The sequence below is a fragment of the Vanacampus margaritifer genome, chromosome 16 (genome assembly GCF_051991255.1).
Source record: "Vanacampus margaritifer isolate UIUO_Vmar chromosome 16, RoL_Vmar_1.0, whole genome shotgun sequence".
NCBI lineage: Eukaryota > Metazoa > Chordata > Actinopteri > Syngnathiformes > Syngnathidae > Vanacampus > Vanacampus margaritifer.
The window spans coordinates 10260490-10275810 of record NC_135447.1 but is presented as its reverse complement, the minus strand read 5'-3'; the positions used below and the strand labels follow the sequence as shown (position 1 = coordinate 10275810).

At 40.1% G+C, this 15321-nt stretch overlaps 1 protein-coding gene across 13 annotated transcripts in view; it reads right to left on the bottom strand.

Annotated features, from left to right (window-relative positions):
- The window catches only part of nrxn2a (neurexin 2a), a 145835-nt gene that overhangs the window by 113867 nt on the left and 16647 nt on the right, over nt 1-15321 (bottom strand). For all 13 annotated transcript variants that reach the window (XM_077545934.1, XM_077545924.1, XM_077545932.1 and 10 more), the window contains exon 2: nt 346-1381. In XM_077545934.1, coding sequence (XP_077402060.1) covers nt 346-1048 — 703 coding nt within the window. In that variant the 5' untranslated portion in view covers nt 1049-1381. The remainder of the gene's footprint in view (nt 1-345; nt 1382-15321) is intronic.

Genomic DNA, 15321 nt, shown 5'->3' with positions numbered 1-15321 from the left:
GCTTTTGATTTTGTTTTGATTTGTTGCTGAATATGTTAAAAACCAATGTGCTTTTATTCAAAACTAAGCTTGACTTATTTTGCACATTTTCAGTTGTGCAGTTAAAAGGTAAGATGGGCTTTCAAATAGTTCTCGTAATTCCCTCACTGGTGTTTTGTAGCAGTTCCAAGGTAAACAAATGACATCAAACTGCTGTCACATTAGAAGTTATTCTGCAAAGATAACTGACGGCACTCCAGCCGCTCTCATATATTTGACTTCAATCAGTCCCTTGCGCTTTGTTGATTATCCACGAGGCGCAAAATTGTGTTTTGCTGTGAAAAGGGAACGCGTGATTGGCCTCACCTTCGTGGCAGTAGCTTCCCACGTAGCTGGTGTTGATGCAGTCGCACAGGACCTCCCCCTGGCTGACGGAGCACAGGCCTCCGTTATTGCAGGGCGAGTGCGCGTCGCAGATGTAGTCCATGTCGCTGTGGACGGATTGGCCGTCCAGCAGCACGGGCAGCGCTTCCCCCACTTTCAGATTGGCGATGAGGCCTTCGAACGGCGGCTCGTACTTGACGGTGCTGGACGTCAGCGCCGAGAGGCGCACGTCGGGCGAGATCCCGCCGACGTAGAGGTCGCTGGCCACCGCCATCTCTTTCCTCTTGGACTTGACCTCGGCCGCCTTCTCCTCGTTGTCCACCAGCAGCTTGGTCTCTCGGTAGTTCCTCGAGAGGAGAACCCGGTGCCAGCGCAGGTCGTCGATGCGCGTCTCCGTGTGCAGGGAGGCCGGCTCGGCGCAGTGGATGGCGAAGCGCAGCTGCAGTCTCCCGTCGGATACCAGGAGCTCCAGGAAGTCGCAGTCGCCGCCGTCGTCCAGGTAGAGCACCAGAGCTTTGCTGATGTTTGTCTTCAGGATGAAGCTGAGTTCCGCCGTGGTCTTGGCGTCCCATTGTCCGTAACGTGTCCACTGACCCGGAATGCCTTCGTATTCCAATGCACTTCCTGTTAGCACCAAATGAACTAAAAACAATAACCAGAGGGCTTTGTTGTGACACCTGGCCATGATGCTTAGTGTCTGCAAGCTAATTCATATGTATCCAATGCAACAAGAGGGAGGAAGAATAGCTTAGTGTCTGCTGGAGGCTGACAATCTCCCCAAAACAAGAAAGCAATTTCTACATGCAGTGTTTCTTTAGCCTTGACTGTCTATCCGGATTCTTCTTGCCATCGTTCCACGTGTGACAGAAAGACAACAAAGATCACAAGCGAGCCGCAATGCTGTGCGCTTCCTCGTCTTCGCCATCCAGTGTCTTGGCCTCCATCCAGTCAATTCTCCATGTGTCAACTAGGCACGGAGCCTCGGTGGCGCGGTCGGCCTTCTCAGCCACACAACATCCTAAGACAAAGAACCAAAGGACAAGACACAATGATTCATCTTAATTATGGCGTGTCGTTAGGGAATCACTTCGGAATCAATCATTTGCATTCAGAGTGAGGATTGGCATAATGTATTCATCGATTGATTGCGTGAAATTGATCCTTGGTTAATCATGTCTTTGAATAATTGAAGCAAAATGGAACGTCACTGACAAACTGGGCTGAAGAAGCAACAAGGGAAAAAAACAATTAAACGAGGAATATTTTACCCACGTACCCAAAAGAATAGAAAAAATGTGAGTTGGCAAGCAAACATTTGTCATTGATGTCTTAAAACAGGCGTGTCAAACTCATATTAGCTGAGGGGCCACATGGAGGAAAATATATTACCAAGTGGGCCGGACCAGTAAAATCATGGTATAGGACTTAAAAACAAACAGCTTTTGCTTATTTGCAGGGCAGCTCGAAATACCTGGGCTCAACTCTAAATATATTGTTCTAAAAAATAAAACAAATGCAACAAAGCTTTGCCCGTATGAGTTCCGGGTGTGTTTTATCTACCTGCTTTGCATATATATTGTTCCCAGAATACATTAATGAAGTTATAGGACATGTTACCAGTAGCTGAATGTGTGTCATATTCAGCACGTGTATGCTTGATTATATTGGTCTGTTTTTTTTTTTTAACAAACTAACTTTAAGTTGTGTGTAAAATAATTGCATCTAGATCAATTCTGCATACAAGCTGCATTGCTCATCTGCGAATTGCTTGTGAAAGTCTGAATTTATATTTTGATTTGGGCTGTCTGATTGATTGGTCTGACATTCCTATTTATTTATTTTTTACTTTACAAGATCAACTCGCGGGCCAAATAAAACCCCTTTGTGGGCGTGATCCGTACATTTGACACCCCTGTCTTAAAACAACCTGATCCGATGAGCGGCGCAAGCTTCACAACACATTTCATATAATTCTCCACATTGCATTAGAAATTCTGCCAATTTCTATCTGCATCACATCTGCGTGGTTTGACATAACAGTTTTGAACCAACCAAGCAAGTCAATTCCATTTATATCTGGGTGGTTTTGCTAATTATAAGCGATTGTTATCCCCCCCCCCACCCCATTCTAAATCATTCATAAAATCCAAATTGATATGTCAAAGACTGTGGCTAGGAAATGGCATGCAAACAAACAAATGGTCACACACAGACTGATGAAAACGGAGGAAATTAACGATTAAATTATTGTGGGTGTGCTGGAGTCTATCCCGGATGACTGAGCCCAGGTACCTATACGGATTCCATTCCCTTAAATGTTAATTGTACATGTATGAGACAAGGTACAGAACTTCGTAGCACTTTTGTAGCGTCCTGTGCTGCATTCCAAGAAGCCGGCAAATATATGTCATGATAACACATACATGTTACGAAGCAGCCCATGGCCACCTCCTGGGATGTTAAGCCCCGTAAGCTCTATTTGCCGTCTCTCTGGACTCAAGCTAAGACACTGCCGCTTGGGCCATACACGGGCGGGCAGGTCAGAAGCTGGGAAGCAGGAGTTTATTCTGCCTGTTCTGTTAGTTATTCAAATGACCATAAAAAAAGCCACTCACCTCAAATAATATTGGAACGGTAACAGCAATTGTTGCATACTGAAATGATTTGGGATCAATATTATTTTTAAAAATGTTGTTGAGAAAGGATAGAACAGCCATAATCAAAATCAAAAGAGCAAGTTGTAAATTCCTCATTGGATGTCAAAGCCAAATAAATTCAATCTACAGTTTAACAAAAATAAAGGCCTTACTGTACCCGTGACCACACTCCGAGTGGTCCCTTGATTAATAAATAATAATAATAATAATAATAATAAGTTTAAAAAATAACAAAAAAGTGTGATTTTTTCACAAACGCCCATTATTTTTTTTAAATATTGAGAAAAATATTTGCAAATTTGCGAGTGCAAAACTGAGAACATACATTGACTGTACTTTTATGTTGTAATGTAACTATTCACCACTAGATGGCAGCTATGGCTTAGTTTCACATAAACTATGTCAGATACTTCCCTACAACATGAGTAGACCTAATCATCTTTTGCAGATTTGAAATATGCTGGAAAAACATTTTGAGCAATTCCAATTTTTGCACAAAATCATTTCTTGCACTTAATGTCGGTTTGCTGTTTTGTGCCATCCTTGAATTATAATATTTTGCACCGAAAAATAAAATAAAATAAAATCACAGTATGTGGTTATTTTGTTCTCTGAGTTGTGTCTGATAGGTGCAGGCGGAAAAAAATGCAGGTTCTGCTGAAAAATTAAATATATCAAGAGCTACGTATTTAGCAAAATATATTTTTTTGTCATGTACCCATGAAATATTGTGGCCCCATCCCTGTCTTATTATTTAGCATAGTGTTAGTTAGCTGTATCCTGCTTTTTGTACTGCCCATCTAAGTCAGCTTTGTCAGTGTTTTTGCAGCTTACTATCCTGTGTGTAACTCAAGGCACCGTTGTGCAATGGGGAGTGGAAATTGATTTGCAAATTTGCCGCCTTCCGATGTAGTAACACAAATGGAACGCCCCTTTGTGGAAAGGGATAGCGAGAATCTGCGAGCACAGTGCAAAATTTAACACCATGGCCACACATCCAATTATCTGAATGTGTGTCGCCGCAACAGACACGGCAACTTCTCTGAGTTGTGTCTGATAGATGCAGGCCAAAAAAAAAATGCCGGCTCTGCTGTAAAACCTCTGTTGTGTCAATTTGGCAGAGAGGCAGTGAGACAGAGGCTCGTGCGTCGAGAGTGAAAACAACTTCCTATTAAACCTTCAGTGCTGTTCTTTGCATGTGTTTTCATGAAGAAATGTTTCAGGGTTTGGATAAAACTGCGGCTTTGCTTGCATGCAGGCGATTTCCCAGTCGTGAATTTGCTATTTCATTTTCACATTTCAAACTAGGAAAGCACTTCCGCCAAGACTGAACTGTATTTGTATGATTAGTGACCACATCGCGGTAGCCGCAGTTTCCGCAATTAGCGACACCTGCTCTGGCAATAATGAGGCAGTTGAGGAGAACCAATGGCTATTATCATGAAGCTACACTCAAGTAACGAAGATGGGGATGGCTGTCCCGCTAACAGAGAGTTACCTCCTGCTTCAAATGGAATATCATCCGACATAAACAAGCCTAACTCAATATCGTACATCACTGGTTCACTGAGGAGGATGGAAGATGACAAGAATGCTGCAGGGGCTGGTTATTGTAATGCAAACACTGAACACAGAAAATAAATTCCACTGTCCGCATTATTATCCTGATATGTTCCAAAACGTAAAACTAAAAAAAAAGAAAATTTGTGAAAAATCAAGTTGTGGTCTCTGCTCTCAAATTCTGTGGGTGTTTCTAGTGAATGGGTGAAAACATGCTCCGCTGAAAAATGGATGTTAATTTGTATAGCTTTAGCATCTTTCTTATGCCTATAGATGCCTCAGCCATGAAAATATATCCGTCGTGTTCCACTGAGTGACGAGAGTAACTCACCACGAGCTAACTCGCGAGCTAACAGGCTTCGGCGACGTGTTAACAACAAAGTATCTCACACCACTGATGTGAACGAAGGTGCTCAAGTTGTAAAGTAACGGGAAATGGCGACTCATTAAAATTTTTGAAATTATTTGGGCGCCCCTCCGAAAAAAAAATCTGGAAAACTGAAATGGCGAAAAATAGTTTAAAACTATATTTCTTCAATGCAATTTCGATCAGCCAACTGTTCATACAGTACAACAAAAAGCAGCAAACTATTAGTTAAAAAACTAACAAAAAACATTCATTTTGCACTTTGGAGGTAATAAACTCTCCAAGGGTGCTGTTTGGCCCTGTCATTATTTTTTGACCAGCCTCAATCATACGCACTTGGCAAGCTGAATTGAAATTTGCACTCCTCTTGAGGCTGGCGGTTTGCATAAACAACAGGATTTATTTTAAGGAAAAAATATTTTGGTTGTATATTAAACTGGGATTTTTTCCCTCAACAGGGCGCATTAGTAAAGGCATCTCCTGCAGGGCTGGCCCATTTTCATCTCCGCACACAGAGAAATATACGATATGTTGCAGTCAGCAGGGAATTAGGGCCTCTGTTGGGGCGCCGCAGATGAGCAACTGCCACATTTGGGTTTGCTCACATTTGGCGGAGTTGCAAGAAAAAAGCATATCATAGGAGGCAAATCAAAGTTGCTCTTGAAAGCTGGAGACAGGAAGAAAACCCTTCGGATAGACGGCTTTGTCATGGGAATAGATGCATCCTGGAAGGTCATACGAACTGACTCGCTCCTCGCAAGATGAATTGCAATTTGCCAAGGTCAGTTATGGAGTATGAAATGAGAGTCCCGTCCCAGTTGCATCTACACGGCAGACTTTCATTTCGACTAAGAGCACATTTGCGCTTCGCCGTGCCGTGCGCTCGGCTTTTCGGCTTCACAATAATTTTATTGGGGGGGGGGGGGGGGCAAAACATCCTGAGCAATATGTCACCATGTGCATCATAATGCGGGTCGAGGTGTTCTCAAGTAGGTTATAACGATACCAAATAAACACGGGCGAGGCGTATTTCACAGCTGGGAAGAGACTGAGAGTGTCCCTGTTGTAGGAAGGTGTCAATATTTTCTTAATTGGTGCTACATGGCAGTGAAAATGAGTTAGTCTCTTTTGACAAGCAAACATGCAACAGCCTAACCGGGTGGGACTTTTTGCCTACCAACACGAGACGACAAAACAACATCAAACTGCAACGGCACTCAGTGGATTGCAGAAATACGACAGAGGTAAACAAAAGACAAATCGTGCGGCGTCACATTTGGATTTCTTGCCGTATGTTGGCACGCCACTTTTCTATTCCATTTGAATGTAAATATGAACATTTGTATTTGTCCATCTAATTTCCGGTTTGTGGAGAATGGGAGGACACAAGAATGGTTTCATTGTGAGGCCATAAAGAAACCAAAAAAGTATCCATCCATATTTTACTCCAAAAGTGGCTTAGCTTCTTTATCATATCAACATTTCATGAAAATCATTAAATCCTGCAAATCCTTATCGATCATCCAACTAAATGATTACCTCTTGCATTTGGGCTTTTGTGCTTGGCAGAAAGAGTGCTGTTAAGTAGTCATTCAATATAAAAGCAGATGGATTAAATGGAGGCTGTCAAAAAAAAAAAAGTGGTCCCGAAACACTATCATGTGAACCAGAAAATGGGAAATAAACAAAGCAAAGCTGGGAAGCGCTGTTATTTCAGCCATCGAGGCACTTTTGAAGATTTCATTCCAGCAACATTTACACAGCCACAGATGATTTCAAGAGAACAAAAAACACCCACGCAATTATTATTTGCAGAAGTATGCCCTAGGCTGATACTGAATCTGTCAATTTCAGTTTTGTAAACACTGTCAAATAAGAACAAATGCTTGGACATCACTTCTTGTTGAACATTTGGATTTTCGCCATGCTCAAATGTGAAAATTGCATAATAACAACGCTGAGAAATGTAGCGTAACAATTTTGCTTAATCATTTCTGACATGTAGTGGGAACTACAGCAAAACTCTGCAATTACACGATGATACTATTTATTAGGAGTGTACATCTCTTCGCAAAAGACCATTCGATAAGGTTTTCAATATATGGGATGCAAAACAATTCAAGGACGTGTCGATTTGAAGGTGGAACGATTCGATTTGGTTTGATTCAGTGGAATAACGACTCGATTCGATACGGTACGAGTCAGTCGAGAGAGTTTGATGCAATTTATTTATTTTTGGTCATTTCACATACATTTGAATGAACTTGTCAGTACTGTAAACGTACCCTTTGAATGGAACGATTCGATTCGATGCACTTGTAAATGGATTTTCCCATTCAAACCAGTTTTTACACCCCAACTATTTCTGTATTGCATTATTTTACTACATTAACTACATTACACACAAAAGGAACATGAATGATGGACACTGAACCAGGGTTATAAGAGTTTGGGTTTTTTCTTTAAAGTTAGTCTTTAATTTCATTTTGACTTTTCTTTTTTAAGTTCAGTTAGTTTTAAATAGTTTTTAGTTTTTTTATGCTTCGTTTTAGTTTACATTTTTATTAGTTTTTGTATTAGTTAGTTTTTTTATATATGGAGTATAATTGTAGTTAGTTTTAGCTAGTTTTACAAATGTAGTTTTAATTAATTATTAATTATTTAAATTTTTTTATATTTTATTTCAATGACGCAAATATTTTTTTTCAATTTTGATTGACTTTTCTCGTTACTTTTTGTTAACTTTAATAACCTTGGATTGAACTCACAAAATAGGTTACTACAATGTGTTGGGCAAGTGATTGCATTTAAATACTGTACATTCTATGCTATTCATTTGGATGGGAGCAATATCATAACACGTGTGAATTTCAGAAGGATGGAAATGCCACATCCTCAATTCCTCATCTTGTGCACGGAGAGAAAAATAAGTCAAACCCTCTCTAGCAGGCTTCCACACACTAAAACATGACCTAAAATATGCCATTCCATCTATTTTTTACAACTGCAATCCTCATTAGGGTTGCGTGTGAGCTGGGGAGAATCCCAACTGACCTTGGGCACACCCTGGAATGGCTGCCAGCCAATGGACAATAACCATTCACACCTGGACAATATGGATATTATGGTATATATATATGGTTATTTAATTCTGTCTGTTAGCGAGAGCCACTACATCGTGATAACTTACATTGATGTTTCTGCATTTGGCAATTTATTATTATATTATATTATTAGTATGGGATTTTTTTTTAATGGGCTTTAGGTGAACTGATGAATACACACGGCAGCACGGTGGCTGACTGGTTAGCACGTCCGCCTCCCAGTGCAGGGGACGTGAGATCGAGTCTGGGCTTCGGCCTACCTGGGTGGAGTTTGCATGTTCTCCCCGTGCTTGCGTGGGTTTTCACCGGGTACTCCGGTTTCCTCCCACATTCCAAAGACATGCATGGCAGGTTAATTGAACACTCCAAATTGTCCCTAGGTGTGATTGTGAGTGTGGTTGTTCGTCTCTGTGTGCCCTGCGATTGGCTGGCAACCAGTTCAGGGTGTACCCCGCCTACTGCCCGAAGCCAGCTGGGATAGGCTCCAGCACCCCCGCGACCCTTGTGAGGAAAAGCGGCCAAGAAAATGGATGGATGAATACACACACGCACGCACGCGCACGCACGCACATGCTCACCCACATACAAAAAAAAAAAATATATATATATATATATATGTGTGTATATGTATATATATTTAAAAAAAAAAAAGAGAAAGAAAAAAAAAAACTTTTTTTTTTTTTAATTTTTAATTTTTTTTTAAAAAAGGAGAGAAATGATGATGTCAAATCGAATGAACAATACTGAGCTCTCCAGGGAGAAAAAGAAAAAAAAGAAAAAAGAAAAAAAAAAGGTATATATATATATGGTATGAAATATTTTTAGAATGGGGGAGGAAACCAGAGTGACTGAGGAAAGAACATGTAAACAGAGTGCCGCATTAGAATCACGTTTGTTGTTTATCATCGTCAGACGTGGTCTTCCGTGGTTATTTTTGCACCCATGGATTATGCATAATGCAATTTAGTCATTTTGGCTCCCGGGAAGGAAAGATTGGGCTCTTGCGATGAACATTTTGGTAATCCCGACCTATAAACTTGGATAGCATAATTTGACAATCTCGGCTGCCGAGGATTTTCTTCTCCTAAGAGTTAACACGCAACCCAAGGGAGGGACAGAGGGCCAGGCGGGGTGGTCAGAGGTCCGACAGTTAGTGATTGTGCAAGTGCAGATATCACACAGGCACAAAGCCGCATGAAAAATCTACCGAGCGACATTGTGCATGAATCCGAGCAGCTGTGTTTCATTGTGTGAGTTTTAGTAACATTTCAGTCAACACAATGGCCATCTGACAACACCTCTCTGCAGAATCAATCGGATTGTTCAGCGAAAGCCCTAACGAGGAGGCCATCTCGGCTGGAGGTAACCCTCCACAAATGACAAAAAGGACTATTATACCCCTCAACAGTTAGGGAAACACTCGCGACAGAAATGGAATCCAATATATGAAGAGCATCCAAAATTCTTTCTTTACAAAATCAAACATGACTAAGAGCTCTCAGAATGATGCAGTGCAGACCAAAAAGCACAACAATAAGCACGGTGTTAAAGGAATACTTCTCTTAAAAATGGCAATCGCCAGCGAGAGCAGCTGAAGAATTTCAGAATTTTCCCTCTCTTCGATCTCATCAGCGTGAGCTGCTGTTTCTCACGAAGCGGTCAGTGAGCGCATATGAATATACAGGACTGAATGCACTTAAACATGCGGGTCCCTTGATGACTTGATCGGCTTTTTGTCACCACCTCAAAAGGACGGATCGAGTTCCTATGAAAGCTGCCTGTGTATTTACTGATAAATAATAAGTGCTTGTTGAAGAAGCATCTGAGCTGTGAACACTTTGTTTTGTCATCTGCAGCTTGCGGCGCAATATTTCAAAAGAGCGCATCATTTGCTCCCGCATGGTTATTGGCCCCAAACAGTTTAGCTCGACTCTTTTCACTCGTCAATTTTCCCATAGAGGAGCGGCGGAGGTTGATTACGCTGCCGTCCTTTAAATGGAGCCTGCAAGACTATGAAAGCAATTACAATGCGCCTATAGAGGTGAACCAGCAGAAGAGCGCACTCGCTAATGACATCAAGGCGACGGGGAAGCTCGAACCCGTTAAGTGATAGTGAACTCGCCGCACACCTCCAAGCTCGTTGGCAATCTTTCACTTTTGCGGGTAAATGAAAACACATCCGCAGATTTGCATGTGAAGAATTTGTGGGAAAATATCTAGGTTTGCATCATAATTAGAGAGTTGATTTGTAATTCACAGGACTTTTCGTGTCAATCGATTTATTTTCTCTAGTCTCTACATATTGAAACAATAGAATTCCAGAGGATGGATTGGCCGATACGAGTAGGCGGTGTAGAAGAGAATTTGGTGAAAAAAGTTTACATTCCGAGTCTGCATTCAGTCAACATTGGCACCGAGGGAACATGTTGACATCCTCATATTTCTCAACAAGAATCAGTTGGCAGCCATTACTGTTTTTTTTGTTTTTGTTTTTAATGACTATTTTGCAAATTTGAATGTGAATAAATTCAGCCTCAAGCTCTGGCATCCATGCATCGTCGATACTGCTTGTCCTAAATAAGTTTGTGGGTGAATTGGAGACTAACCTAGCTGATTTTAGACAATTTAAACCAGAGGTGTCCAAATTATGGCTCGGGGGCCATTTCTTGGGCCCACCATCCTTTTTTTCCCTCTTTTTTTTTGTGGCCCGCGGCACATACTAAAAATAACTTTTGACATGGTCCGCAAAAGTAAAGATTATTCAATTTCAGAAACAAAAATTAAGTTCAATTTGTGACCATGATCAAATTTCATAGACAGCCACAAGAGTGTACTTTAGACTTATACCATAATATACTAAATACACGTGTAATGCGATTTATACTCCCGTGCGACTTATGTACGTTTTTTTCCTACCTAATTATGCATTTTAGGCCTAGTGCGATTTATACTCAGAAGCAATTTATAATCCGGAGAATACGGTAATTTGCAAAAGAATAAAGAGACCACTGAAAAAAATATTGATTTACTATTTGCTCCCATTTAAAATGAATTAAAATAAATAAATTAATTAAATGACTAAATAATTGATCAGTAATTGTTCATTTTTCTCTTCAAAGACAAACAGTAGATATAATTAATCCCACTTGATAAAAGTGTTGTTTTAGCATGCGTGTTGTAAATGTTGACTCAATAGCTTTATCTCCATTGTGTGCTTTGAATTAGAATACAGCTTACAAGACATTGCAGACAACTGTAAAACATTACATGTCAAACAAGAAAAGAAGTGACATAATTCCCTATGATGAATAATTGATGATAACTATGACATAGAATAATGATACATATTTTTAATTATCCAGATTAAGTCTGTTGCAGTCAGATATGGAACAAAGACTGACCTGACCTACATAGACCGTCATATTTACTTGAAATGAAAAAATATCAGCCATAAATGTTTCTGTCGCAAGGATCAACGTTTTAATTGTGTTTCGACGCCACAATTTGCAGCTCTTTCTATTGTTTCAGCTCCCGATTTCATTAAAGCGACATCGTTTTTGCTTTGATTGCTGTCTCACGCTGAATCATTTACAAGGCTTTCTAATTGTTTAAGTAATTAAGTGCAACTGGGAATTGATTGCTTCATCCAAGTTTAAGAGAGGCTCTGTCCATTTTGTTGGCTGCCTGCAGGTCCACAAGCGCCGACTATATTTACTCGCTCATATTTAATCAGGCTTCCCTGCGAGACGGTGTGCACGCAGAAAACTTGCTCTCCCAAGAGGCCAACAAACGCTGCTTACAAAAAGTTATCAGATGGACGCAAAGTGCGGGCGTGTGCATTCGCGGATATTTTTAAACGTGGGCCTGATGCCACTTTTTGAGCAAGTAGATAATCTCTAATTAGTGTGGATGTTTGCATACGTACGAGACAAAGCGTGACCACACGGTTCCGGAGCTTCAAAGTCCAAACATTTTGAGAGCAACATCCTTTTAGGTAGTTGAGAAGCGAGCGGTGAAGCGTATCAGGAACACCGGAGATCTATCAAGGCTCTTTTCAAAGTCAAAGTGTTTTTCATCAGGCAGCCTTGTAATAAACAAAGATAACTCTAAAGATCCCGCGTGCCATGAATGCTACTGTTTACTAATCTCTTCCCTGTTGTTCCTTGTTCTCCGCAGAGCCTGTTATTATGAGAATATAGAAGGATTTGGAATATTATTTGGGTTAATCGAGACATCTTATCCCAAATGACAACAACTATTTGATAGATTTTCAGTTTTGTACTTATGGGGTGTTGATTTCACAAAAAATTGTACAAACATAGTGTATAATAATATCTTTGTATTAATTCACACAAATTGTGTTATATATTAATGATACAAAGACGATCTATTCTAATTCAATCACCTTTCCTTTTCTTTTTTCTAGCACTTTACAGTTATGTTACTGTATCTTTAAATCCACAGTCCTCGTTATCATTTTACGTTATCCAATTAAAGAGATGTTGATTTTTTTTTTATAGCGTTCCTGCAAAGTGGAAATAAATGTTTTCCAAATTCGACAGACAAATGTTAATAATCCTGCCAAATTTGCATTAATGCAAAAATGAAGTATATAAAATGAGGCTTCAAAAAAAAAGAAAAGAAAAATCAAGTTGTTTTCTCGCCTGTCAAATGCTGTGGGCGTGTCCACTTACTGTGCTGAAACCACACCCGCTCAACTGCCAATCAAATACCACTGCTACAACTAGGACAAACAAATGCCTCTTCATTTAGCCTCTTCCGAGATTTTACAACATGTTTGAGTCACAATGTTTTATCTGTGTAAAGCCTCTGGCAACTGGAATATAAACATCGGGACAACGGGGCGCTCTAAAGTAGCCAAGGCTCAAAGCACCAATCTAAAACTGTCATGTCTTGACTTTTTTTCTCTCTCTTCTATGTCTTTCACCTTTTTCTCAGTGACATACGTGCACTCACAGCCGACAACGAGGCGTTCTTAAGTAGGGTATGCCAGCGGTCGACGTACTGGCAGTTACAAAAGACCCCCCCCCCAGCACAATACCTTGCTATTGCATTTTCTCTCTGAGATGCGGACAAACTCAACAAGGCACTCTAAGAAGCCACGGTAGCAGACTGATGTTAGCATATAGCTGCTAGCTTATGCTAAAATAAATGACGGCACTTTTATGTAGGAAGGAAGGGGGTACTCATAGTGGCTTCACATTGCTTATGAAATTTTTTGTTTTTGTTATAAATTTTATATTATTGTCTGCTACACTTGCGGAGTGTATAAATACTCAAATATAGTCAATTTTGAACTCACTGGGTGCTTATTTTCATTAATCTTTTAATGAATTCCAAATAAATTCTAGTGAGAACATGTTGCTTCATAATATGTCTCATTAACTGTCATGCGTCTGAAATTACAACTGCTATCGCAAAGGATTCTAACGACTCTCTCTCTGAGCTGGCAGTATTAACATACATTTTTAATGATGATAAAAACGAGGTTCTCGACACTAAACAAGAGGAAATTCACTAGCAATTGTGCTGCGTATATGTATATAAATAGGACAGACTTGAAAATGTAAGCAGGCGGAAGGTGGCAGGGGGTTGTCACTCAGGCCGTGCTCACGCCCGGGGAGCTGCAGCTCAGCTCCAAGGACAGCACCAGCCCTCCACCCTGCAGCACTCAGGATGAAGCCACAGAAGGCTGCTCAGCTGTGCGCCATCGCTCCAGCAAGCTGCTAGCTCGCCCGGCCGGGACCCAGCTGAAGCTTCTTACCATGTAAACCCACGGCTTATAAAAGCCATCGCGGCCAGCTATTATTGCAGACTTCCAGGTTGGAACAAATTCTGCACCAGAGACACCTAAGACATTTGGCGGCTTAATTTTCTTTTATTGCATTGATTAACTCATTTCAGCATTACTTGGCTTGCAATAGGAAACAACATTTACATTCTACAAGTACAATAAATAGACGGTGTAAACTTTTTTCCATTATGGGAAATGTTTTGTGTCAATGTTTATCCCAAGTTTACTGGAAACTAAAATGCATTCATTCAGGGCTGCGTCAATGGATGGTCAGGTTCCTACTCTCTACCCTTTCGGAAAAGAGGCATAAGATGGATTAAAAAGTCTACACACCCCATGATTTTCTGATTTATAAAAAAAAAAAAAAAAAAAAAATGAGGCAAAGATAAATAAATAAAAATACTTTCTCCATTTTATGTGACCTAAAGCCTCAAATGAAAACGTTTCATAAAAATAAACTGAGATAATAGGGTTGCACAAGTGTGCACACCCTCTTGTAAGTGGTGATGTGGTTCAAAATTTAACCAGTCATGTTCAAACTCGGGTTACAAATTTTCCCACATTAAATGGCAGCATTTTAAATGATTACTATTTAACATAAAATGCAATTGGTTACTTCCGAACATAACCACATGCCCATTTATAAGAAGGGGGTGCACACTTGTGCAACACATGATCTCAGTTGATCATTTAGATTTCTTCCCTTTCCTTCAATTGAATTATACAGGTTACATACTACAAAGTCAAATTTAAGCAACACTTCATCAGGAATCATTTCCAATCTTTTCCAACAAATTACAGGCGCTGTATATTCGCTCAAATAGAAAAAGAAAGAAAATAAGTGCAAGTCTGATTCTTTTTGTAATGGCAGAACGAGAACAAATTGAAGCAATGCACATTTGAAAATGTGTCACCTGCCTGGAAGCAATCATTGCTTGTTTCATTTCAAGCTTTTGAAAGCGCTTCATCTAAAGTTCGAGCACTTTACGAACCCTAAAAACGCGACATTAAATTAAAGCATTTCAAGCACGCAGTGTTATTTCACTTTGAAATATGTTTTATAAAATGTGTTTTTTTTAAATAGACAAATTAAGGTATAATATCCTTAAAACACCTAAGGGTTTTGCATTTGATGATTTAATACTTAGAATTCATCATGAAGTTGGAAAATGACCAATAAAGTTAACCAATAAATGACTCTGCTTCCAGTACTGTATATGTAATATAAATAAAGCTTGCATTTTCAGATTCGAAGTTCAAGCAGTGAGAGCATGACAGCATCTGCTTCCAAATGTATGTCATGTTGCAAAGAACATTCCCCGTCTCCTACCAGCTTTATGAATCTTACATGTTATCCCTTCTATGACTTCCGCAATCCTCTCTCTCCCCCTTTTTTTTTTTTTTTTTTTTTGGTGGAAGGTGTGTTGAAGCAAACGCATCCCTACAGCTCAATCT